This window comes from Notolepis coatsorum, assembly GCF_963971535.1.
Source record: "Notolepis coatsorum genome assembly, chromosome: 1".
Lineage (NCBI taxonomy): Eukaryota > Metazoa > Chordata > Actinopteri > Aulopiformes > Paralepididae > Notolepis > Notolepis coatsorum.
In genome coordinates, this window is record NC_140165.1 from 106,791,373 (window position 1) to 106,818,829 (window position 27,457).

General features: G+C 43.4%; 2 protein-coding genes across 3 annotated transcripts in view; one reads left to right on the forward strand and one right to left on the reverse strand.

Annotated features, from left to right (window-relative positions):
* Positions 1-27,457, forward strand: part of zcchc4 (zinc finger, CCHC domain containing 4) — a 55,976-nt gene that overhangs the window by 20,237 nt on the left and 8,282 nt on the right. For both annotated transcript variants that reach the window (XM_084318337.1, XM_084318338.1), the window contains exons 6-12: positions 13,760-13,832; positions 16,242-16,392; positions 17,566-17,666; positions 17,923-18,044; positions 23,479-23,554; positions 24,502-24,553; positions 25,083-25,236. In XM_084318337.1, the coding sequence (XP_084174463.1) occupies positions 13,760-13,832; positions 16,242-16,392; positions 17,566-17,666; positions 17,923-18,044; positions 23,479-23,554; positions 24,502-24,553; positions 25,083-25,236 (729 nt within the window). The remainder of the gene's footprint in view (positions 1-13,759; positions 13,833-16,241; positions 16,393-17,565; positions 17,667-17,922; positions 18,045-23,478; positions 23,555-24,501; positions 24,554-25,082; positions 25,237-27,457) is intronic.
* LOC311231728 (E3 ubiquitin-protein ligase TRIM62) lies at positions 338-11,711 on the reverse strand. Its single transcript, XM_084318353.1, has 7 exons — positions 11,549-11,711; positions 10,656-10,879; positions 9,849-9,944; positions 8,631-8,867; positions 8,434-8,453; positions 8,118-8,248; positions 338-2,807 (listed from the first exon to the last, which is right to left on the reverse strand). The coding sequence occupies exons 2-7, from the start codon at positions 10,875-10,877 to the stop codon at positions 2,209-2,211; spliced, it is 1,305 nt and encodes a 434-aa protein (XP_084174479.1). The 5' UTR covers positions 10,878-10,879; positions 11,549-11,711; the 3' UTR covers positions 338-2,208.

Sequence of the window (27,457 nt, forward strand, 5' to 3'; positions counted from 1 at the left end):
CGCACCAACCGACCTGTAGGAGTCGCTGTCCACAACGCCCGATCCCCACCCATCAGTTTCCCACCCCCTAATACGGCCAATGTGTATTAGTATGAACGACCAGCTAAACTGAAAGCAATGTGGAGCGCTGGGATCAAACAGGCGAGCCCAGCGTCTCCTTATTCGTGGCGAGCGCCTTGCCCACTACGCCACGTAGCCGCCTCAGTATCGCAATACTTTTTAAATTTTTTTTTGTTTTGTATACGGAAGTTGCATTGTTCATTTCAATACCTGTAATAGTACACACACACGCATTCCGTTAAGTTGGAATATGACTGTAATACAAACAGTTCAGTTTGTCAGGTACATGCTACACAGATTAGTGTTGACATCCGTCTGCTTGAGAAAATACCATGTTCTGCAATAAAAATTATTGAAGTGAGATGAACAGACTGAACTTTATTTTATTAGATAAAACATGTTGACAAAGTTTTACTTTGCAGTTGAAAAAAGGTAATAAATGTAATTTGATAAAAAAAATAAAAAGATTCGCAATACTCAGCGTATTGTGATATATTTAGTATCGCGATACTATCGTATCGTGCCGCAAGTATTGCGATAGTATCGTATCGTGAGGTCTCTGGCGATTCCCACCCCTAATTGCTAGTAATGCTAATCATTTCTGCTTCCACTGACTCGGAAACCAAAACACTGGTGCTTTTTAGATGGGCTGAAATAACTCCGGTTTGACTGATTGAAAAACCTTATTAACACTTTGATTGCCTAAGGCTAAATTCATGATATACCATAGGTTGCCAGCTCTATTTGTCTATGGAGAAGTTCCCCTTCTTTGCAGGGCTATAACTTTTTAAATTCTATTTCTAAATTGCCATTATTAGGGCCCATTCAATGTCCTATATGTATTGTTCAGGGTGTATGAACGTTAAACTTTTTCATTCACATATTCATACTAAAATATGATCTAAAGTATAAGTATGTTTTCATCTCTTTCTGCAGCTTTCTCCAGAACGTGATTTATAGCCCCAAATGCATTATATTGATGATCAAATACAGTTTGATAGCAATCGGCGCGATATAAAAAAATCCAACTGGACGGACTTCTGGAAGTTACTACACGTCATCTGATGTTGACCGGATGGGCGAGGGGGCGTTTATAATTCCGTGGGCAGCGTTATACCATTCATCTAATGTGGGTAAAATGTTCATCATAGCAGTTAGTGTCGAACACGGAAATATTACACGCTAAAACTCACCCCAGTCTCCGCGGGCCGTTGGGCGATCAGCGTGGGGTAGACAGTTTTCCATTATGGGATGTAAAAATATCCGGTCCATTTCCAGCTTGTATAATAGTATATACGTCCAAATCATGTTGTTTATCGAGTTATTGGCAACGGATCGCTATGTATTGTGACGAGCTAGAGTGCCGGAACCTATACAGAGTGCCCGGAAGTAATATGGGTGAACAGCACATCGTCCAAGTAACTTCCTGTTAGGCGATTGCGCCGATCGGCCACCAGATGGCGCTCTTGAACCGCTAGAGGGTTCAGTGGGGCTTTTTGGTGGGTCTCAGGCCAGCGGATGGGAAATATGAATCCGATCACAGATTTTTGAAATATTGATATCAAAGACGAGTTACGGCGTCTTCGGCAACTTGAGCATGGCGGGGAAGGACGCCTAAACTCGTCTTCTGGCAGTTAAAGTGTTAATCCCCTAAAAGGGAAACATTCGTTACCCACTAGACGTCAACAAATAATAATGACAACGATGACATGAAAACAGACATTGCACTTGTCAAAATGCTTAACTGCAGAGGAATACTTGAGGGGAAAATACAGTCACAGCGAAGAAGAAGCAAAAATATGTTTTCTACTAGCTAGGATATTACTAGATATTTCATCTGCTAGCTGCTGTGAAATGTGACCTCTGACCCAGTGGGGCCTACGGATCTCGGCTCTGGAACCAAGTAGAACTTTCTGCTTATCATCATGGTACTTAACGAAGATAAGTGAAATATACATTTAAATGTTGAAAATCAGTGGTATTCCCCTTTTTTAAGTACTGTAGATCCGGGCCAATATTTATTAAGCTTTAAGTTTGTGACAAATAAATGTTTGGCCATCATGGGATGAGCACTGTGACTAGTGATTATTATGTGCAGCGTGCTGGTGATGTGTAAAGCTTGATTGGTATAAGAAGGTCTCTGGAACATCATGGAGCGTTGAGGTTGCATATCGCCATGTGGTTTGGCCAGATCTGGCTCTCTGGTGGTCTGAGGAACCTCATGGCGGGGTAGAGTGGTTCTGTGAACTGGTGATGTGCCCTGTCAAACACCGGCGCCAAGGCGGCAGAGAACTCCTGCAGCACCTTCATGTTGTCTGCGTCGTAAAATGCCAACTGCCCTTTCCCATAATTCACCCACACGCCAACCTTGCCCGGTGGTGCCCGCCCAGTGACCTGGCACGCAACGTTCCGGTCATTGTGCCAGGCAAACAGATGACCGTCGCAAAGTTCAACGCACCATGAGTTCCTGTTGCGCCCAAGCTTGGCGCTTTTGTCCCGCCCCCTCCTCTCTAGGCAACTATAGGCCACGCCTACAGTCCAGGCGGAGCAGCAGCGCACGTCCACCTCCCAGTAGCTCCGCCCACTTGTGACAGCGTCCAAACCCAAGGCGCAGCAGACCTTGTCAAACTGGAGGGGGTGTTCTGGAGCAGAATGGGCGGAGTTTGAGTACCACATGCCACGCCCTTCTGTTGTCACAGAGATCTGGCTATGGCAGGTCTGCCTGTCGATCATCACTGGAGATGCATCTGAAATGGAACAAAATGGCTCTATTTTCTTTGGATTTTTCATTATTGAGCATCAATACATCAACGTTGTTTATATTTTTACTAGTGCTGTCAATAGATAAATTATTTTTTACTAAATTAATCTCACAATTTTCTGTAATTAATCTAGATTAAAAATCACATTTTTCTATTAAAGACCAAAGCTTGTAACAGATATTTACTTGAGTAAAATCATGGAATTAATGTAAAATCAAGACAAAGAAAGTATCATTTAGATCAGGGGTCAGCAACCTTTTTGACATGGAGTGCCTGTTTGAAATATAGTTGTAACTAGTGTGCCTCAACAATATTCCATGCATCGTAATTTTTTTTTCTCATAGTCAGGTCTTTTTAATGATAATTTTTACATTATTACATCATTATTGTTATTATTAACAATATTATTATGATGGTTGTATCAACCCTAAATCTGAGTTGGGGGGGGGGGGGGGGGATGCAATGCAGACAAACAGCTGCATACAGTGCGACCATTTCACTCACATTTGCCCATTCATTTTTGGACACATCACACACCATCGGTGTGTGTAGTATACTGTACGTGTGCTGTCATAGCTCCACCTACAGGCCTAATGGAGAACACCAGGAGAACACCAGGATGTGAATGGAGGGTGAATGTGAGGTATATCGTGTAAATAAGTTTTGATTGATCGCAAGACTACACTGTAAAAAAATAATTATTAGTTACCAGAACTTAAAAATATTGAGTTCAGTTACTGTGCATTAAGGTTTTCAGTTTTCAATCCATAATAAGTTAACAGAAAAATAAGTACACAACCACATTATTTCAACCTAATAAAACTATGTTTATTGTCATTGTTTTAAGAACACAAGTTTACTTGGTAATACTCACATTTTGAGTAAAAAAATTGCTTTTAACATGTGCAATGTTCAATGAAATAGAAAAATAAATAATACAATTTGTTGATTAATCCCACTGGTCACAATGGTGACCGTAATAATGTTTTTGTTATAAGGCTCTGCAAATGTTACTGAATGATTTTTATTTTTTTTTTAGTGCTGCCCCCTGTGCCTATGCAAATGCCCCCGCGTGCCTATGCAGGCACGCGTGCCTAGGGTTGCCTACCCCTGATTTAGATTCAGACTATTTTAATAGCTTTCTTTGAATACAGTTTCTCTCCTGTGAAATACAAATGTTCAACAAAACCATCAACATTGACTCAGCTAGACCTCTTTCTTATATCCGCGGCGCTAACAGAAATAAAAACAACCCAGGCCTATGTTAACACAATAGCTGCCACGCAATATAAGCATCTTATAGTAGCTACCGCCAGCGCTGTAAACTGTGGGAGTCGCTCACCTTGTTTGCAGGGCTATAACTATTTAAATATTATAGCTATATCTGCAATACTATGGCCCATTCGACATCGGGTATCTATCGTTCAAGATGTGGGAAAGTAATATTTTTTCCATTCATACATTGTCGTTTTATACCGTGGTGAATATAAGTATAGTTTTAGAGTGGTCTAGGATAATTCCTATAACGCTAGTAATAGGCTGCGATGCATATTATACTTAATCCATTAGCATTTCGTCCCTATACACGCTACAATAAAAAATTCAAATGCATATGATCGGTATATATTATGTTCCATCATGCATGCAGGAAAGGGGGGGGGGGGTCGTTTATGATTAAATGATTGTCAATAACGGCATTCGTTAGTACAGCAGGATATGTTGATCAGATCGTTTGCAATGAAAGAAATGGACAATCAAGCTGGAATTAACGTTAGATTGCTCTTACCTCTGGCTGATGATACTGCAGAAAGAATATTCCAATTATTTGATTGCCATCTGCTAGATCGTATTTCCGTTTGGCCGATGCCATAAGCTCCAAAAGCATATTGATTTTTTTTTTCTTTTTTTTTTATTATTGCAAAACAAAAAATTATTAAAAGTCAGTACTCAACACACAATGCATAATGAAACTTTCAGTAAAGGTGGTTATAATATATGCAAGTACAGAAACAGGATAAAACAAAAATAGTCTATAATAACATTTTAGTCGTATACAGTGTATATCCAGCGAAATTACAATTATATAAATGTTAGTATATAATATACCCCTAATACCTATTTTCTAAAACCCTACACACATATGCTCCAGCTCAAACCCCCCCCTCCCAGACCCCCTCTTGGATAGTACCTCCATTATCCCTCACTCCTAACCAGACACCACCATTATAAGCTAGCTTTTATTCTCTCCACCACTTCTAACCACATTGACATTTTGGATTCATTGAGCCCCAGAATTCTTGCTGTAGATATTTCTTGATATATCACATCAAGATATGTAAGAAACCACACTTTTCGGCACATTTTTTCCGGTTGAAACCATCGTGATGCGATCAGTTTTTTAGCTACTGTGATACCCGATAAAACCAATCTTTTTAGTTGTGGATTCACTGCAAACTCAAAAACATCATTCAATAGTAATACCGCGGGGTGTACAGGTATATTCCAAAATACGAGTGTTGATAATTGTTGGGACACATCTTTCCAGAATGCCTTAACTGGTGGGCAGTCCCAATACATGTGCATAAATGTTCCTTCGTCCCCATTTGTACATTGGGAGCATTTGGAGTCTTGTATAAGCCCCATTTTGCACAGCCTTATAGGAGTCAAGTATGTCCTGTGAATATAGTTCAGATTGATTTGTTGATGATCCGGGTTCCTTGATGTAAGTCGGACATTTGCCCAGGCTCCTTGCCAATCAAAGTCATATTCCAGGTCTGGTATATCCCTCCTCCAGACAGTGTCTATTTGAAGGGTTTCATACGAGGACGTTAGTAATTGATAATAAAAACTTGATACAAAACCTCCCAATGTATCTCTTTCATAGAAAAATTTGTGGTATCTGTGGTGTTCAATTGGTACGAGTAATGGAACACCGTGAGATCTCATACAAAGTCGTAACTGTATGTAAAAAAGCCATGTGGACTCGGTGAGGTTAAACTTTATGCATATTTCGACATAACTACAGAGGCCCTTGTTATTAAAAATATCCCCTAATGAGTGTATGCCTTTCTCTTCCCATATAGGGAATCTTATAGGTCGTTTTCCCATTAAGAGTGCATTGTTATTGAATATGGGAGTGTGATTATGCCATTCTTGAGGGTTAGGATATTTCTTTTGTGTTTCCCGCCATGTTCTGATTGCATGGGTAATTATTGGGCCAAATTCTCGCTCACAATGCTTGATTGAAAGTTTAGTGTGTGCTATGTCTTCCAGTCTCTGTGGGGCTACCATGTTTTCTTCTAATTCTCTCCAAGATACCAAAGCCTGGGGGTCAAACCATATCTTCACTGGTCTTAAAGTGAAGGCCTTAAAATATTGTAAAAAATCTGGGACTGCCATGCCACCGTCTGCTTTATTTCTCTGTGCGGTGGATCTTTTTATGCGAGGTGGTTTGTTATTCCAAATAAATTTGTATGTGGAGGTTTGTAATCTTTTCCAGTAGCCCTCTGGAGGAGGTAACGGAAGCATTGAGCTGAAGAAATTGATTCTTGGTAATACATCCATCTTAACTATTGATACCCTTGCCTGTACTGAGTTTTTAAGTTTTGCCCACCTGTCCAGGTCGTCTTTGATTTTGTTCTGTATTTTTGTGTAATTGTGCTTCACCGTTTGTCTTATATAGCATAGCATATAAAGCATATTGATTCTTGCGTCTCGAAGGCGATTCAATGCACTCGACTGTGTATCTGGATCCACGTTACAAGATAACTGCGCCCGGACGATAATGTCTTGTATGAACTACCAGTAATATAAATCATATTAACAACAGAAATGTGTTCCATCTTCATGTCGGATGATAAAAAATGTGTTAACGCAAAAAAAAGAACAAGCTGCTGAAAGTTCAGAACGTTGAAAATGTTTCACTCAAGATTAATCTAGATAAATATTTTTTAACGCTTTAAATAATTTAAATTAATCTCAAGTTAAAGCATTAACTTTGACAGCCCTAATTTCTACACATAGTTTGTACACAACAAGTAAATTGCCTCGGGTACTAGATGCTAAAGCGTGCTTGGAACCTGAGTGCCACCTAGTGGCCCTTGACGTCTGATCAGGGTTTTTCAAATAAAATAAATTACGTCTGTCTAGGCCTGCCACGATAACACATTTTGCTGGGCGATTAATTGCCCCCGAAAATATCGCGATAAGCGATATTATTGCGACCGGTTAGAGAATTTTTTTTGAGAAATGTATTTCCCAAAACTTTTATTTTGAAGCCCACCGCTCCGTCTTTTCCGGTTTTAGACTTTTATTTTGAAGCCCACCGACCGGAGCGGAAGTATTGTTGTTATTATCCTAGCAGCATCTCGTCCGGTTCTGTGTTTTTGAGCTAATGATAAAACAAATGTTGAGATTGTTGGTGAGCAACTAACTTTAGGTTAGTTTTAACGTTAGCTACTAACGTTAGATGCAGCTACTACAGGCAATCAACGATGAGGAGGAAGCGTCAAAGCCGTATAGAATAGAATAGCCCTGTGGTGCGTAGGCACGGGAGCGCAACTCGATTACCTGTTATAATAAATGTATTCATGTTTAACTTGTCCCCGTGTCCAGTCCTTTGACTAGTCCCACCCGTTCATTGTAAACAATGATGCATGTAATTGTATTAACGTTATTCTGTGTTGTAGCTATGCTATACGTTGTATTTCGTTTGTTAGCTATTTAGCTAATGTTGTTGGCATTGAATGAGCATCAACACTAGATCTTTAATCTTTATTTAGCAGTCCAGTTTCTCCGGGCAGTAGCGAGTAACTACTTGGGTCTAAAAATAGCTAACGTTACACTACAAAGAACGCTATTTGGTTAAAAGGAGCAGCAACACTATTGAGAAATGTAGTTAAGCTATATGTGGCGTTGCTAGTGCCCCACGGAGCTCCCGTGCTGTGCTCTGTAGTAAGGCCAGCGGCCCCCCACACGGAGTGACTGACGAGGGGTACTGGACTGGTTCCCCCTCATTAAAACAAACGCGCAAATAGCAATTAATCGCGCCCGTCAAAATCATTGCATTAATTTTAATTATCGCGGCAATTAATCGATTTATTGCTTATCGCGGCAGGCCTACGTCTGTCGCTTCCTGTTTACTCCAGCCCTGCTTCATGCCGGGAGAGCTGCTTTTATTGGTCTATGTTGCCGCTTGCTGGATATTTACGCTATACTGAGTGCACCTTTTTAGTTTACTAATGCAATAGCTGCAGGTACAGGTATCACCCATTATAGTGGAACCATATTTCCTACCTAATAGTAGAGTCTTCCTCTGCAACTGTGCCTTCAGGTCTTTGGAGATGAAGCTTAGTGTTTTCAGAAGCCTCTCAAACCGGCCGTCATTTAGTCGGATTGTTCCTTCAGAGGTATCTGGCTTCTTAGGACTTGGAAGACATGGATTCAAATATTACCTTCATTTAGATTTTTAAACGAAACAAACATTTTAGACCGATTTTGAAAGGAAAACCTTGTCAAGCTGCCTCACCAACAGATCAGTTGACACTGTTGTGCTAAAAGCCTTATGTTCATAAATGACTGATTCTAGAGCAGTCAAAGACGAGAACATTACCTCAGATTTCCTGGCTGATCCTGCAGAGGAGACACAAACATAAATATAATAATAAATATCCTAGCACAGAAAATACATAAAATAAACATCTTAAATGATGATGATCTTCTCTTGGAGCTGGAGTTAAAAGATGCCATCTCAAAAGATGCCATTCAGCTCAGACACACAAGAAATGCTAAATGCCACATAAATCGGACCTTGAGGTCTCCCTCTGTCTCATGGCTCTTGCCCAGTGCTCTCTGGGTGCTAGCGATGGTCTTGGAGACCTGGATTAGGTGTTGGTCCCAGTTCTTCAGAACCTGGTCCAATTGGCTGCTGGTCTCCGTCAGGTCCAACTCCAGGGAGTACAAGACCGCCCGCTCGTCCTTCTTCAGAGCTGACCGCATTCCCTCGAAGCGCTCTTGAACTTGTGTTTTCATCGCCTCTGTAGTCCTCTTCAAAAAGGAAAATGGAGGAAATATTTTAGACATTGTCTCTCATAATGTCACACACTGACACACATCCATCCCAGAAAAAAAATCTTATCTACTTTTTCTCCCATTTTCTATGTTTCTCCCATCCCAATTTCGTATCGTCCAATTCTACCCTCCCCTGTCTCGAACGTTGTGATCCCACAAGCCGGCTGCAATGTGGACGAAGCCTTACATCACGTGTCCCCTCCGGTACTCGAGGAAGCAGCCGTCGCATCTTTTCACCTGCACAGCGCGATCTCTCAGCGTCGGGGGTCTGCGTTTGGAGGGCACGCTGCCCCCGTCGCTTCCTGATTCTGCTGCGCAGGCGCACCAACCGACCTGTAGGAGTCGCTGTCCACAACGTCCGATCCCCACCCATCAGCTTCCCACCCCCTAACACTGCCAATTGTATTAGTATGAACGACCAGCCAAGCTGATAGCAATGCGGAGAGCTGGGCTCGAACCCAGCGTCTCCTGCATTGGTGGCGAGCGCCTTGCCCACTGCACCACCTAGCCACCCCCATCCCAGAACCTTAAAGGGGGAATTCCACTCTGGGTCTCTTGTATTTGTAGAAAAGTTTCTTTACTACAGAGTAAAATGAGCTCACAGCCAGCTCTATAGATACCGCCAGGCCAGAGATAATACTGCACCTGGCTGCTCCTGCTTTACAAAGGACTACAATATAAATTAGAATATATATATAAACAGATTTTTAACTGGTTTTTAACCTGTAAGAGTCTCATCTCGTCTTCCTGCCTACAACATCTAGAATCTGAAGGTAGCATCTCTCTACTTGTACTCTTGCTCCAAACACAGAACCCTCACCAGCACCAAGGGTGCTGCAAATAAATCACAAGTTGTCTCTTAAATCACAAGTTGTTGTGATTCAAGCCCATACAAACTAAGTTGAGTCAACACAGGACGTATTGTGTACAGTATCTATTGTGTACTGTGGTACTTACAGACAGATTCACCTTGCGTTTCTTCAGAGATTGGATGTGGTTCTGGGTTCTGCACCGTTCTGCTTGTAGCTCCTCCACACGTCTAGACAGCTGCTCCTGAAGGATTTGAACAGGAGTTAAAGCTACTCTAGTGTTTAGGTACCGTTACATCAGCAGTTATTTTGATTAATCTTAAAGTTGCCATATTTTTTATCTTGTCAACAATTTTTATATGATTTCATTGAACATGTTTGTTAATTTGTTTTCCAAATAAACTAGTCTAAATCAAATTTGTATTGATCCTCCAGTATTTTGAAACAGCTGATCGGCGACATTACCTGTGAACTGGCTCCAGTGCACTGTAATACAGAATACAAAATTAGAGTAGTAATAATAATAATGGATGTATTTAGCGCCTCTCATTTGGAAGCTAATAGGTTTGCATCAACTACACTAGCAAGTATTTCATAAGGGGACAGTCGTGGCATCGTTTTGATGGCATCTTGTTTTTATATCTAGGTGCAACATTGAGGCCATTGTCATGATTTACAAAACATCTTGCAAACCTTCCAAACCGTGTGGTAAAACCTTCCAAACCGCGTGGTGAAACCTTCCAAACCGCGTGGTGAAACCTTCCAAACCGCGTGGTGAAACCTTCCAAACCGTGTGGTGAAACTTTTAGCAACTGGAGTTGGCACAGGCCGGTCGGTTTGACACCTTCCACGTGTGTGTGGCGCAAAAGCTCTGGGAGGAGTAGCGACACAACAAAAAAGCGGCAGAATAATAATATGTGACGGGCTTTGCCAGGTCATTACACATAACACTAACCTCTGAGAGATTCTCCGCTTCCGCAAGTCTCCGCAGCAGTTTGGGGGAGCGTGGGAATGGTTGAACAACGGCATCCTCACTAGAATCATGTGGGCTCAGACTTAAACCTCGGTCCGGCAGTACACCTTGGCCACCTGCAGAGGGAGCTCTGATGGCACTTTGAGCCGGTGGATCCAGTGTTGACGGTCCACTACTAATTGAAACTGGCTCTTTTTCTGCCATTTCTGAGGGGAGAGAGAAGTAACTAACACATAGTTATATACACAAAATGCTTGCAGAGTTTTAATGTGCTTGCATTCATATACCAAGCCCATCGTAGTTTAACTTAGGCTTGATCTTGAGTGAACTAGTTCTTCAGGTGTTCATAGTTCATACATAACTCATATCGGCTCAAACATCTGTTTTCAGGAACCACTGCAAAATGCAGCTATTTTACAAGGAGCTCAAACAGTTTTGCTTCTCTGTTGCATCATTTGATTTAGCTCACACCTTGTGTTAAAGGGGCACTTCACACAAAAAAACATTGCTGATTTATTTTGCACATAATCTCACACGCATCAAAAAGCTCCAGTTTTGCATACATTCATTTTAGTTTGACAAGTTTTTGAGTGTTGGATTATCTCAAGCAAATTATTTAGATGAAAAAAAAAACTGCTACCTTGTGCTACATACTTTAATTGAACTGTAATTAACAGTTTTGTTTACACTTTTGGGAGGTTTCGTGATATTATTTGCAAAATAAATCGGCATTGTACTTTGCCCATTTTTAAGTAACAACACTCAAATTGTTGTTTGACACAGCAGTGTTCAATATGCTACTTTTAGCACTTCTACCAGTTAAAAACCTCTGCTGTATGTAGCAGGTTTGACTTGTGATAAATAGTTCTCCTTACCTCTGATCCACAGTCTGCCCGAGTCTCTGATCCACAGTCTCTCTGATCCACAGTCTCTCTGAGTCTCTGATCCACAGTCTCTCTGATCCACAGTCTCTCTGATCCACAGTCTCTCTGAGTCTCTGATCCACAGTCTCTCTGAGTCTCTGATCCACAGTCTCTCTGAGTCTCTGATCCACAGTCTGCCCGAGTCTCTGATCCACAGTCTCTCTGAGTCTCTGATCCACAGTCTCTCTGATCCACAGTCTCTCTGAGTCTCTGATCCACAGTCTCTCTGATCCACAGTCTCTCCGAGTCTCTGATCCACAGTCTCTCTGATCCACAGTCTCTCTGAGTCTCTGATCCACAGTCTCTCTGATCCACAGTCTCTCTGAGTCTCTGATCCACAGTCTCTCTGATCCACAGTCTCTCTGATCCACAGTCTGCCCGAGTCTCTGATCCACAGTCTCTCTGATCCACAGTCTCTCTGAGTCTCTGATCCACAGTCTCTCTGATCCACAGTCTCTCTGAGTCTCTGATCCACAGTCTCTCTGATCCACAGTCTCTCTGATCCACGGTCTCTCTGATCCACAGTCTGCCCGAGTCTCTGATCCACAGTCTCTCTGATATACAGTCTCTCTGAGTCTCTGATCCACAGTCTCTCTGATCCACAGTCTCTCTGAGTCTCTGATCCACAGTCTCTCTGATCCACAGTCTCTCTGAGTCTCTGATCCACAGTCTCTCTGAGTCTCTGATCCACAGTCTCTCTGAGTCTCTGATCCACAGTCTCTGAGTCTCTGATCCACAGTCTCTCTGAGTCTCTGATCCACAGTCTGTCTGAGTCTCTGATCCACAGTCTCTCTGAGTCTGCAAAGAATGTGAGAGATGGAACTCCAGAGAAGGTGTGTGCAGTCAGTTTACGAGCTGCAGCCTGCATGCGTTACACACACACACCAATACTGACCTACCTTCCTGTTTCTTAGAAATCACATTAGCCAGCTATGTGCATGGAGATAAGTTTCAACCTGCAGCCTTATTGTTATTATTAGGCATCAGTGCTGCACCTTCTCAGGGATCTGTATACAGAGTGGATCAAGAATGTCACAAAACGTTGCTCTATTAAAGTTGACTGAGAGCAAGTTTCAGCACATATACATTTTTTGACCTATCATGAAAAAAAGTAATATCAATCTTCATTTGAATCATCTGATTAATAAAATCCAGAGATTGATATTTTATATATATATATGCTATATTGTGTTGACTGCTGTAGTGTGTTGGGCATGTTAAATAAAAGGTACATTAATGTAACTGCTTTGTGGTCAATGAATATGTTTAATAATTCACCAGGTTAGAGGGTTCCTTCAACTTCCTTGTACAATTTACAGCATTAGTTCTCTGAGAATCTCTTTCATATCCAAGCAAGATGGTATTGTAACTAGGGCTGCAACTAACGATTATTTTGTTAATCGACTAATCTGTCTTATTTTTTCCGATTAGTCGACTAATCCAACGATTATTTTTGTCATTCGCTTAGTCGACTAATCTAACGATTATTTTTGTCACACCCTCAATCTCTGCTTCCTGTGGGCATGGCTCTTTCTCCAATGCATGTTTTACCTCACATGCTCAATGTCACCCTGTTGTCCAGTCCCTTAACATAACATGATGATCTCATAGCAAATTAAAATGACTCGTGAAACATTTTAATTTGGATCTTAAGCAACTTTAAATCAAAATGTATTTGAACAATACAACAATCACTCATAACAAGATAAATATTGAAGTGTTTAAATAACTAAAAAAAAATATATAGCAGACTTCTTAGCTTAACATCCCAGGGAACTAATGGGATAACTGGGGATGTTGTTTGCTCCTGACAAGAGTCTCAAAGTCTGGGGTGATGGTAGACAAAGCAACTCTGAGGTCATGCTCAATGTCCAATCTGTTCCTCTGCTTTGTCTTCAGCTGGACCAGAGCTGAGAAGCCACTTTCACAAAGATAGGTAGTGCAAAAAAATAAATAAAAAAATTATATATAAAAAAAAAATTATGACTAATCGACGCAAAGATTCTGCGTCGACGAGTTTTTATGATCGACGTCGTCGATTATGTCGACTAATCGTTGCAGCCCTAATTGTAACAGAAACGTCCCTAACCAAATCCATATTTAATCAAATTGGGAAATCTGTGGCAACACCCAGCCCTATTGTTCTGTGTTTTCTGTTCTTAGATATGCCCAGTTCTACAGCAAGGATGAATTCTGTCACTACAACATGTTCAACCATCACATCTTTGGGGGAGAGGTAAGAATTGGGAACGCCTTGTTATGATCGTCAAGACATGGGTTATGGGTGTGTCTGTTGCTGTATATTGCTGTCATATACAATTGTTGTTTTTATGCCATTGTTGATGTAAAGCACGTTGTAACCTGCGTTTAAAAAGGTGATATACAAATAAAGTTTGGGGTAGTTTTTAACTCAAAACTATGATCGCGTTTGCCGAGCATGTTTTTCGTCCGGTGAAACACAGAACTGTGATCATTAGAAAAACACGTTTCAAGGGCGGTTAGGTGGCGTAGCGGAGATTGCGTTCGTCACCAACCCCGGAGCTGTGAGCTGGCTCCGGGGTTGTCACCAGCTTGGCTGGCCGACCGTTCACACTAATACAATTGGCAGTATTAGAGGGTGGGAGAAGCTGGCGGGGTGGGTCCGGGTCGTTGTAAACAGCGACTCCTACAGTTCGGTCGGGGCGCCTGCTAAGCGCGGATAGGATCTAAGGGCGGTAGTGTGATCCTTCCACACGTTACATGCTCTCAGTGAGAGTCCGCGCTGCCAGGTGAAAAGAAGCGGTTGATTGGCTAGACGTGTGTCGGAGGAAGCACGTGGTAGCCTCCACTCTCCCAGACCGACTGTGGGGGGGGGTAAGTGCGCAGCGACCAGGAAGGGGATTGGGAATTGGCATAACGACTAACATTGGGATGGGAGAAAATCAAAGGAAAAAGGAGGGGGAAAAAGATTAAAAAAAATAAAATAAAAACACGTTTCAGATTCGGTAAAATAGACATAGAATGTACCTTACCTTAGCCAGAAGGTATTCCAAGAAGAAGAATTCCAAGTGATCGCATCGCCATCGCGATTACCAAGTGTATATGTCTATACACGTTTCGATGGTCAAATACGCTTAGGCGACAGAATTTCTAGGCGATCAATGTGAATCTATGTCCCAGCAGGAGGAGTGGCCACTGGCCAAGCAGAAATGCAAGTTAGAGTGTGATTCAACCCAAGCCATCGCAGTTCAGACACGGACGATACCGCCACCTGGTGATAGTCGATTGGCATTGCAGTTCTAATGTGTGGGGATGGTCGAAAATGATGCAGATCGCTCTGGGCAAGTCTGTAGAGCGGGGATCAAAGTAAAAAGATCAAACGATCCAAAAACGACTTTTTACGTTTTTGGCACTCAACCGTTGGCGCCCAATAACCACTTTTTTACGTTTTTGGCACAGAAAGTGGTAAGATGTATTTCATGCGGTTTGCGACGTTCTGGTGAGCAGCCACATGAAAGAGCTCCCGGTCAATGAATATCAAAAAAAGGAAGTAAAACAATTCAAAACTAAATAAAAAGTGAAGATTCAAGGACAAAAGAAAGAAGGAAGAATGAACACGAGGACAAATGAAAGAAAAGCAACCCCAGATGAAGTAAATACACCGATGGAAAAGACTCAACACGAGGCAATGACGCAGCAGGTAGAGCAAGCTAGCGGGACGCTGAATGTCAGTGCAGAGAAGCTACAGGCTAACATACAAACTAGCTAACAGGCTAACAGAGGCTAACCAGGCCACCACGCAGATTGCATTAGGTGCAATGCGGAGCATACAATGTAACACTGAAAAATCCAACAGAGGTGGCAATGAAGCGTCGGAGCTATGTAGAAATAAAGAAAATTCGTATCGTTTCCGCGGTTTGGCCCGGGAGAGTGGGGTCTTGTGTGTTGTGGGGTCGTTGTGAGCACTCTGCCCTTTATTAATTTGCTTAGACTTTTTGTACACTTGATCTCAAGAAGGTGCTGAATGAGCTTGGTGGCAATTTCTCACGTCTCGTCAATGTTAGCATGGAGTTATTCACCGTCAAAGATGGGGGGGGGGGTAACAATAATAATTGATATTCTCCTTTGGTTCGTTACAATTTACTTGAGAATAGTAACAGACACAATATTTCTGAAACTGGGAATACATTCCCTGAGGTCCATAGATACCAAGAACATGCAAATTGACCTTGTAGAAGTGGAGCAATCTTCCATACTTGGGTATGTACTTTTAGGCGAATTTTCTGAAAATATGGCTAGGGCTTAAGAGGTAAAGAAAGCAAGCATTTGAATAATATAAAGAAATTGTATTTTTGATCATACTATTAGAGAAATTGTTCCTTGGGGTCATATTAGCCTATAACTGAGTTATTCTCTCCTAAATGGTGTGCGTGCATGTCTAAGCCAGGTCATATATCACCATAATGTCCACATTTGGTACATATGGTTGATAGTTGTAGTCTATTGCGCAATTAAAAACCATGTGCCCCGTCTGTGTAGAGTCTAGAGTCCATACCAAATCCCACATTTCCTATATTTTCCATTGAACAGAGAGCAGTATGTCAGTCTGGTCATGACGGGGTCTATATTCTCCAGGCATTGATCTCTGTATGTTTTATATTCCCAGGCATCCAGCGGTGTCCTGCAGGCGTTCCTGTGTGAATCCAAAGGGGAGAGGATGGTGATGGTGGCTGACCCTCCATTCGGGGGCCTAGTGAAGCCCCTGGCCAACAGTTTCAACCTCCTCTCACTGACGTGGCAGAAACAGCAGAGCCCTGGTCAGTGTCTTTGTTTAGAACGTCATTGTTGTCTTTGGTCTCAGCTGGGATACAAAACGTATGCAGAGGACAACACATAGAACACATTAAAAGCATAGAAGACACCATTAGTATGTTAAGTGCACTTGAAATAAAGGACTTGGTTTGTAGTGGACAGGATCTCAAAACTATGGTAACAATCATTGGGACTGTGATTAATCATCTAGCTTGGAGGAGTTCCATCAGATGCTGACATTATCCTTTACATTTTTCATTTGAGTTTTTTTTTTTTTTTTTTTTTTACTTTGACCAGTCAGCTGGTTCTTTTAGCGTTTATCGCTTTTTCATCGCATTCATACTTGGTCAAGTTCGACCGACAGAAGCAGGCTGAAAGGGTTCAGATGGGGGGGAAGACACTCTGGGAAAGGCACGGCTGCCGTCCGGGATTCGAACGCGCTCAGCCCCAGATCCGTGACGAGCACGGTTGTCCACGGCGCTGAAATAGCACTCGCGGTACGTGGTGAGCTACTGGAGCTCCCCCATTTGAGTTTTTAATTTCCGATGCACACTTAGTTGAGACTGTTACTGGATTTCAGCTAAATGAGCAATATTCAAATGTCAAATTATATTTCATTCACCAAGGTAGCTGGTTGCAAAATGTTAATTCAGAGAAGATCTATTTGTATCCTTGGTTTCACTCTCCACTGTTACATGTGCACCTGCAGTATGATCTGCAATTTTTTTTGGCGTTTTATCGCTTTATTTCTACTGGGCAGTCCAGTAGGGAGAGACAGATGAGGAATGGGAGACAGAGTGGGGGGAAGACATTCGGCAAATAACGACGGGTTCGGGAGTCGAACCCGGGTCAACCGTGTCGCGGCTGAGCGCGCTATGTGGTTCGCCACTGGGGCGCCCCATGATCTGCAATTCTGTACTAAATCAAAATACCTACCAACAGACTTCTCAGACAGGGGTCAAATCATATTTATCTGTTGACATAAACTAGCGTGAATCATGCATCCACACGCACTTGACCCAAACAGGCCACATTTCAGCCTCATAGGGTTAAAACTGGGGCCTCTATATGAGCTATAGAGCTGCTGGTTGCAGTTAAAAGTTAGGGAACCCTTGACATAGCAAAATAAGTCTAAATAAAGCATTTCAGTCTAAATAAGTGTGCGTCTCTCTCTCTAGAGCCCACGGCTGTGGACATGCCTATGATCTGGATCTTCCCCTACTTCTTTGAGCCTCGCATCCTGGAGAGTCTGCCCTCTCTCACCATGCTGGACTACCAGGTATGGAAGCCCCACTGGGACATTTCACCAAGATTGCAATGAGTTTTATTCTGTCCCAGTAATCGGTGTAGTTTATTTTCCAAGTTAAGACTATTGCGTTGATCTTTAGTTCAACTAGATTTTAACTATTCACTATACTAATTATATAAAACAACTAGGTTAAAACCTTGTATACCAACATTATCCCTCCATAAATCTTTAAGATATGCTATTGTGTTGTGTTAATTACAGCTCATTGAAGTCTCTCTCACTCTAGGTGGACTATGACAATCATCCTCTGTACAAGCATGGGAAGACGGGCAGGAGACAGTCTCCTGTCAGACTGTTCACCAACATCCCTGCACCTCGCGTTGTCCTGCCTAAAGAGGAAGGCTACAGGTAGAGGCTACACACAGAGAAGAGGAAGGCTACAGGTAGAGGCTACACACACAGAGAAGAGGAAGGCTACAGGTAGAGGCTACACAGACAGAGAAGAGGAAGGCTACAGGTAGAGGCTACACACAGAAGAGGAAGGCTACAGGTAGAGGCTACACACAGAAGAGGAAGGCTACAGGTAGAGGCTACACACACACAGAGAAGAGGAAGGCTACAGGTAGAGGCTACACACAGAGAAGAGGAAGGCTACAGGTAGAGGCTACACAGAGAGAAGAGGAAGGCTACAGGTAGAGGCTACACACAGAGAAGAGGAAGACTACAGGTAGAGGCTACACACAGAAGAGGAAGGCTACAGGTAGAGGCTACACACAGAGAAGAGGAAGACTACAGGTAGAGGCTACACACAGAAGAGGAAGGCTACAGGTAGAGGCTACACACACAGAGAAGATGAAGGCTACAGGTAGAGGCTACACACAGAGAAGAGGAAGGCTACAGGTAGAGGCTACACACGGAGAAGAGGAAGGCTACAGGTAGAGGCTACACACAGAGAAGAGGAAGGCTACAGGTAGAGGCTACACACAGAGAAGAGGAAGGCTACAGGTAGAGGCTACACACAGAGAAGAGGAAGGCTACAGGTAGAGGCTACACACAGAGAAGAGGAAGGCTACAGGTAGAGGCTACACAGAGAAGAGGAAGGCTACAGGTAGAGGCTACACAGAGAAGAGGAAGGCTACAGGTAGAGGCTACACACAGAGAAGAGGAAGGCTACAGGTAGAGGCTACACACAGAGAAGATGAAGGCTACAGGTAGAGGCTACACACAGAGAAGAGGAAGGCTACAGGTAGAGGCTACACAGAGAAGAGGAAGGCTACAGGTAGAGGCTACACAGAGAAGAGGAAGGCTACAGGTAGAGGCTACACAGAGAAGAGGAAGGCTACAGGTAGAGGCTACACAGAGAAGAGGAAGGCTACAGGTAGAGGCTACACACAGAAGAGGAAGGCTACAGGTAGAGGCTACACACAGAGAAGAGGAAGACTACAGGTAGAGGCTACACACAGAAGAGGAAGGCTACAGGTAGAGGCTACACACACAGAGAAGATGAAGGCTACAGGTAGAGGCTACACACAGAGAAGAGGAAGGCTACAGGTAGAGGCTACACACGGAGAAGAGGAAGGCTACAGGTAGAGGCTACACACAGAGAAGAGGAAGGCTACAGGTAGAGGCTACACAGAGAAGATGAAGGCTACAGGTAGAGGCTACACACAGAGAAGAGGAAGGCTACAGGTAGAGGCTACACAGAGAAGAGGAAGGCTACAGGTAGAGGCTACACAGAGAAGATGAAGGCTACAGGTAGAGGCTACACACAGAGAAGAGGAAGGCTACAGGTAGAGGCTACACAGAGAAGAGGAAGGCTACAGGTAGAGGCTACACAGAGAAGAGGAAGGCTACAGGTAGAGGCTACACACAGAGAAGAGGAAGGCTACAGGTAGAGGCTACACACAGAGAAGATGAAGGCTACAGGTAGAGGCTACACACAGAGAAGAGGAAGGCTACAGGTAGAGGCTACACAGAGAAGAGGAAGGCTACAGGTAGAGGCTACACAGAGAAGAGGAAGGCTACAGGTAGAGGCTACACAGAGAAGAGGAAGGCTACAGGTAGAGGCTACACAGAGAAGAGGAAGGCTACAGGTAGAGGCTACACACAGAAGAGGAAGGCTACAGGTAGAGGCTACACAGAGAAGATGAAGGCTACAGGTAGAGGCTACACACAGAGAAGAGGAAGGCTACAGGTAGAGGCTACACAGAGAAGAGGAAGGCTACAGGTAGAGGCTACACAGAGAAGAGGAAGGCTACAGGTAGATGCTACACACACAGAGAAGAGGAAGGCTACAGGTAGAGGCTACACACACAGAAGAGGAAGGCTACAGGTAGAGGCTACACAGAGAAGAGGGAGGCTACAGGTAGAGGCTACACACAGAGAAGAGGAAGGCTACAGGTAGAGGCTACACACAGAGAAGAGGAAGGCTACAGGTAGAGGCTACACACACACAGAAGAGGAAGGCTACAGGTAGAGGCTACACACAGAGAAGATGAAGGCTACAGGTAGAGGCTACACAGAGAAGAGGAAGGCTACAGGTAGAGGCTACACACAGAGAAGAGGAAGGCTACAGGTAGAGGCTACACACAGAGAAGAGGAAGGCTACAGGTAGAGGCTACACAGAGAAGAGGAAGGCTACAGGTAGAGGCTACACAGAGAAGAGGAAGGCTACAGGTAGAGGCTACACACAGAGAAGATGAAGGCTACAGGTAGAGGCTACACAGAGAAGATGAAGGCTACAGGTAGAGGCTACACAGAGAAGAGGAAGGCTACAGGTAGAGGCTACACAGAGAGAAGATGAAGACTACAGGTAGAGGCTACACAGAGAAGATGAAGGCTACAGGTAGAGGCTACACACAGAGAAGAGGAAGGCTACAGGTAGAGGCTACACACAGAAGATGAAGGCTACAGGTAGAGGCTACACAGAGAAGAGGAAGGCTACAGGTAGAGGCTACACACAGAAGATGAAGGCTACAGGTAGAGGCTACACACAGAGAAGAGGAAGGCTACAGGTAGAGGCTACACAGAGAAGAGGAAGGCTACAGGTAGAGGCTACACACAGAGAAGAGGAAGGCTACAGGTAGAGGCTACACAGAAGAGGAAGGCTACAGGTAGAGGCTACACAGAGAAGAGGAAGGCTACAGGTAGAGGCTACACACAGAGAAGAGGAAGGCTACAGGTAGAGGCTACACAGAGAAGAGGAAGGCTACAGGTAGAGGCTACACATAGAAGATGAAGGCTACAGGTAGAGGCTACACACACAGAGAGAAGAGGAAGGCTACAGGTAGAGGCTACACAGAGAGAAGAGGAAGGCTACAGGTAGAGGCTACACAGAGAGAAGAGGAAGGCTACAGGTAGAGGCTACACAGAGAGAAGAGGAAGGCTACAGGTAGAGGCTACACAGAGAGAAGATGAAGGCTACAGGTAGAGGCTACACACAGAGAAGAGGAAGGCTACAGGTAGAGGCTACACACACAGAGAAGAGGAAGGCTACAGGTAGAGGCTACACACAGAGAAGAGGAAGGCTACAGGTAGAGGCTACACACAGAGAAGAGGAAGGCTACAGGTAGAGGCTACACACAGAGAAGGTGAAGGCTACAGGTAGAGGCTACACACAGAGAAGAGGAAGGCTACAGGTAGAGGCTACACAGAGAAGAGGAAGGCTACAGGTAGAGGCTACACAGAGAAGAGGAAGGCTACAGGTAGAGGCTACACACAGAAGAGGAAGGCTACAGGTAGAGGCTACACACAGAGAGAAGAGGAAGGCTACAGGTAGAGGCTACACACAGAAGATGAAGGCTACAGGTAGAGGCTACACACAGAGAAGAGGAAGGCTACAGGTAGAGGCTACACAGAGAAGAGGAAGGCTACAGGTAGAGGCTACACACAGAGAAGAGGAAGGCTACAGGTAGAGGCTACACAGAAGAGGAAGGCTACAGGTAGAGGCTACACAGAGAAGAGGAAGGCTACAGGTAGAGGCTACACACAGAGAAGAGGAAGGCTACAGGTAGAGGCTACACAGAGAAGAGGAAGGCTACAGGTAGAGGCTACACATAGAAGATGAAGGCTACAGGTAGAGGCTACACACACAGAGAGAAGAGGAAGGCTACAGGTAGAGGCTACACAGAGAGAAGAGGAAGGCTACAGGTAGAGGCTACACAGAGAGAAGAGGAAGGCTACAGGTAGAGGCTACACAGAGAGAAGAGGAAGGCTACAGGTAGAGGCTACACAGAGAGAAGATGAAGGCTACAGGTAGAGGCTACACACAGAGAAGAGGAAGGCTACAGGTAGAGGCTACACACACAGAGAAGAGGAAGGCTACAGGTAGAGGCTACACACAGAGAAGAGGAAGGCTACAGGTAGAGGCTACACACAGAGAAGAGGAAGGCTACAGGTAGAGGCTACACACAGAGAAGGTGAAGGCTACAGGTAGAGGCTACACACAGAGAAGAGGAAGGCTACAGGTAGAGGCTACACAGAGAAGAGGAAGGCTACAGGTAGAGGCTACACAGAGAAGAGGAAGGCTACAGGTAGAGGCTACACACAGAAGAGGAAGGCTACAGGTAGAGGCTACACACAGAGAGAAGAGGAAGGCTACAGGTAGAGGCTACACACAGAGAAGAGGAAGGCTACAGGTAGAGGCTACACACACAGAAGAGGAAGGCTACAGGTAGAGGCTACACACAGAGAAGATGAAGGCTACAGGTAGAGGCTACACAGAGAAGAGGAAGGCTACAGGTAGAGGCTACACACAGAGAAGATGAAGGCTACAGGTAGAGGCTACACACAGAGAAGATGAAGGCTACAGGTAGAGGCTACACAGAGAAGAGGAAGGCTACAGGTAGAGGCTACACACAGAGAAGAGGAAGGCTACAGGTAGAGGCTACACACAGAGAAGAGGAAGGCTACAGGTAGAGGCTACACAGAGAAGAGGAAGGCTACAGGTAGAGGCTACACAGAGAAGATGAAGGCTACAGGTAGAGGCTACACAGAGAAGATGAAGGCTACAGGTAGAGGCTACACACAGAGAAGAGGAAGGCTACAGGTAGATGCTACACAGAAGAGGAAGGCTACAGGTAGAGGCTACACAGAGAAGAGGAAGGCTACAGGTAGAGGCTACACAGAGAAGAGGAAGGCTACAGGTAGAGGCTACACACAGAGAAGAGGAAGGCTACAGGTAGAGGCTACACACAGAGAAGAGGAAGGCTACAGGTAGAGGCTACACAGAGAAGAGGAAGGCTACAGGTAGAGGCTACACAGAGAAGATGAAGGCTACAGGTAGAGGCTACACAGAGAAGATGAAGGCTACAGGTAGAGGCTACACACAGAGAAGAGGAAGGCTACAGGTAGATGCTACACAGAAGAGGAAGGCTACAGGTAGAGGCTACACAGAGAAGAGGAAGGCTACAGGTAGAGGCTACACACAGAGAAGAGGAAGGCTACAGGTAGATGCTTAATAAGTGAATTGGGAGAAAGATGATTAGCAGTTTCTATAAGCTTGATGGCACCATCTTAAAGGTGTTGTAAGTGGTATTTTCTTTGTTAAAATAAGTACATGTTGAAACTTTAAATCATCCCCACTGGTCTGCTCATTAAATGAAGCATGCCCTGTATATGATTTTAAAGTTTGTAAGTGGTATTATTTGTTAAAATAGCTCTACATCCCTACAGCCATCACTGGTATCACTGTTTGGTCAGTAACATGGGTCTCCCAGTCCCTCCACTCGTTCTCACTTTATCCAATCGGGAGAGAATTTTGAAACAATTGTTTTCAATGCATAGATCATGTATCAACTTATAATACAAGTTTGTTTTCTATGTTTTTTTTCTCTCCTTTTAGATTTTGCCCAATATGTGACCGATACGTGTGGGCCCTGAACAAGCACTGTTCTCAATGCAACCTGTGTCCCTCTAAGGTACAGGACTGGTGCTGCAGACTAAGTGAATGTAGTGGCTGAATGACATAGCTGCAGACTAAATTAATGCAGTGGCTGAATGACTTAGCTGCAGACTAAGTGAATGTAGTGGCTGAATGTCGTAGCTGCAGACTAAGTGAATGTAGTGGCTGAATGTCGTAGCTGCAGACTAAGTGAATGTAGTGGCTGAATGACATAGCTGCAGACTAAATTAATGCAGTGGCTGAATGACTTAGCTGCAGACTAAATTAATGCAGTGGCTGAATGACATAGCTGCAGACTAAATTAATGCAGTGGCTGAATGACATAGCTGCAGACTAAGTGAATGTAGTGGCTGAATGACATAGCTGCAGACTAAATTAATGCAGTGGCTGAATGACTTAGCTGCAGACTAAATTAATGCAGTGGCTGAATGACTTAGCTGCAGACTAAATTAATGCAGTGGCTGAATGACTTAGCTGCAGACTAAATTAATGCAGTGGCTGAATGACATAGCTGCAGACTAAGTGAATGTAGTGGCTGAATGTCGTAGCTGCAGACTAAATTAATGCAGTGGCTGAATGACTTAGCTGCAGACTAAATTAATGCAGTGGCTGAATGACTTAGCTGCAGACTAAATTAATGCAGTGGCTGAATGACATAGCTGCAGACTAAATTTATGCAGTGGCTGAATGACTTAGCTGCAGACTAAATTAATGCAGTGGCTGAATGACATAGCTGCAGACTAAATTAATGCAGTGGCTGAATGACATAGCTGCAGACTAAGTGAATGTAGTGGCTGAATGTCATAGCTGCAGACTAAATTAATGCAGTGGCTGAATGACTTAGCTGCAGACTAAATTAATGCAGTGGCTGAATGACTTAGCTGCAGACTAAATTAATGCAGTGGCTGAATGACGTTCACGCAGGAAGCCCAACTGTCACTTATTTTGCTTCTGTTCTTTCAGGACGGCCGTGAGTGGAAACATTGCTCAGCATGCGAGAAATGTGTTAAGCCATGTAAGTATAATCAAAGAGATGATTATTGATATACTGTAAGTATAATCAAAGAGATGATTATTGATATACTGTAAGTATAATCAAAGAGATGATTATTGATATACTGTAAGTATAATGGTTATTCATATACTGTAAGTATAATCAAAGAGATGGTTATTAACATACTGTAAATATAATCAAAGATATATTATTGATATACCGTAAGTAGCCTATAATCGGATTTTATTGATATACTGTAAGTAGCCTATAATGGCCTATAATCAGAGATGTTATTGCTATACTGTAAGTATAATCAAAGGGATGTTATTGATATACTGTAAGTATAATCAAAGTGTTATGTGATGCAGCTAGAAGACACAACTCAATGAATACTGGATCCAAGGAGATTTTGGACAGAGTCGATTGGTATCATGCCAGATGGAAACATGTATTCTAGGTTGAAAATAACAGGAATTATCCTTCTTAAAAGAAAACACAAGTCTCGAGTTCCATTAGTTCTTATATTATCTTTGTCCTCCTCGCCCCCCAGCCTGGAGACACTGCCAGTCGTGTGCCCGCTGTGCCCTCCCAGACCACCCGTGCAGCCAGGACCAGAACCAGGCCAAGGAAGGCTGTTTCAACTGTGGCAGCGTAGAGCACAAACGCAAGGCCTGCCCGCTCAAAGACGCACTCCGAGCCAAGAAGTGAGTTCAAGGGATACCCAACCCACGTGAAGAAGCCAACATGATTAGTCATTTTATCCCATCCAAAAAGCATTGGTACTGGTGTTTTGGTTTTTGAGATATTGCATATGAATAGAGTAGAAATGATTAGCTTTGTAAATCATGCTAGTGGAGGTCAATGCGACTTTTAGCATGCTAGTTGAAGTCGATGGGAAATCACATTGAAGTCCTTCTATGTAGTTAGGCCCAATGTTCCCTCTAACGTGCGCGCACATGCACATGGCAAAATGCTCCCGCACACATCTGAAATCTGTCGCACACAGAAACGTTTGTGTAAAATATGCATGTACCGTAGTTAAATTGACTGGCGCGTTGCACCGAATACTACGGTACCCTGTTGCGTGTGACGTTACAGAGAAGCCCGCTTTCAGTGCTTTGTGGTCGTCGCTACTGCGCTCTCACACAGACACACACAACAGAGGAGGAAGCGGACAGATCCGACCAGCATTGATTCTGCTCACAATGCCAACGCGAAAGTGTACATTACAGATGAACTGCAGAGAAAATTCCCAATTTACCGTCCCGGTCGAGACTAATTGGAAGCGGAGTGCAACGCGTGCAAAGCTTGACCATGTGTTTCTGTGTCTAATAAAGGTGCTGGCGATCTCGAAGCTCACATGGACACAGAAAAACATTACAAATAAAGCAGTGTGAGGCGAGAGTTTGATGGCAAAGTTGACCGAATTGATTGAAGTATGCAGCTATACAGAGAGAGAAGGAAAGAAAAGAATTTAAAACTATTTTGATGCCTCAAAATCATGTTTTGGTTTGATAAGATGCTTATGATACAATCATTCTAAGGATTGCGTGTAATAAATTAGTTTTGTACACTAATTGCAAGTTATGCAAATGTAAACAAATCCGAAACTGCATAGTGCACTTTAAATTTGTATCTTTCAGGCCTGTACACTGCGATGATATGATCGCGAATTGCCCCTTTAATTGGCCGTTGCGATTGGTAAATATTATCTGGGGGCGGGCTTGCGAGTAGTGCTTTCAAGCCTTGCATTCGCATTTCACTCCTAAATTATCCAAGGCGTGTGATGACGCCACTCACGCGAGCTGTCAGTGCGACACAATGTCGTGGTGCTATGAAAGAATCTGTCGGCAATGAATGAACTTACTGCGATCACAGATAGCCTGAGTGAAAAAAAAGATTTGCGTGTGGAGTGAATCTAGGTCACGCTATATACTTGGTACTTGTAGTCTATTGTGCGATTAAAGACCATGTCCCTATCTGCGTAGTCTATACATCCAACACCAAATCCCATAATTCCTAGCAAAACGAAACTGAATGTGGCCTCTCTTCCTTTCAATATGGACTATTGCATCGCCAAAGAAGCACCTCATTTCAATACATTTAAGATACAAATTTTGCTCTGCAAGAACAACGGAGTGGATATCAGTCCATCTTATGACAACCACGTCCGATGTGGAGAGATGATAAGATGATGATGATTGACGTGATGATGTGATGATTGATTGACGGGGACATGGACACTTCTAACGTTCAGGTTCAGCCATGCATTAGGTGAGTAGTAGTAGCCCACTATTAGGACGTGAAATACTGTCTACTTAAATTTATAAAATATCAACCTATCTATCTATCTAATAATGAGACAATATGCAAATAAGATAATACTAATAATTGTCACGGTGTCCCCGTATATGAAATGAAAGTGGCTTGCAACTTTACTGTCACAAACTGTTTATTTCTCGTTTAGCATAGTATTACATTCCACTTCTATAAACAATCAAAGTCCTACCGTAAGAGCCTCATACGGGTCAATTAAACCTTTTTGATTAGTCTTTCCTTCGAGCTAAGTTGGACTGAACATTTCACTGTCAAAAGCGCAAATGTAAATAAGGTTGCGTCGCAACACGGTTTTCAAAATAAAGGTCACATATACAAATACCTCTCAATTCTTACTAAAAAAAGTCCCGGATATACATAAACATTAATTGGCATAGATCTCTATAAACGGCCCAACACATTGATCACTTTAGGCACACACTGAAACCAGTAACATCACAAATATGAAGCAGGTAATTACCCATACAAATAATAAACCTTTCATGGGGTTATTTACAATAATAATTCATTTGATTTCTAAAGCACTTTTCATTGTGAAACAAATGTATGCAGAGTTTCTTGTCCTCCTGATTAATGCAATGGTGTGTG

What these genes read in the sequence shown, in the direction of transcription:
- LOC311231728 (XM_084318353.1), bottom strand. Translation starts at nt 10,877, where the DNA reads ATGGCAGAAAAAGAGCCAGTTTCAATTAGTAGTGGACCGTCAACACTG. An exon ending in GATCAGCCAGGAAATCTGAG is followed by an intron (nt 8,249 to 8,433) that starts GTAATGTTCTCG and finishes ATGTCTTCCAAG; the next exon opens with TCCTAAGAAGCCAGATACCT. An exon ending in GAGGAAGACTCTACTATTAG is followed by an intron (nt 2,808 to 8,117) that starts GTAGGAAATATG and finishes GTTCCATTTCAG; the next exon opens with ATGCATCTCCAGTGATGATC.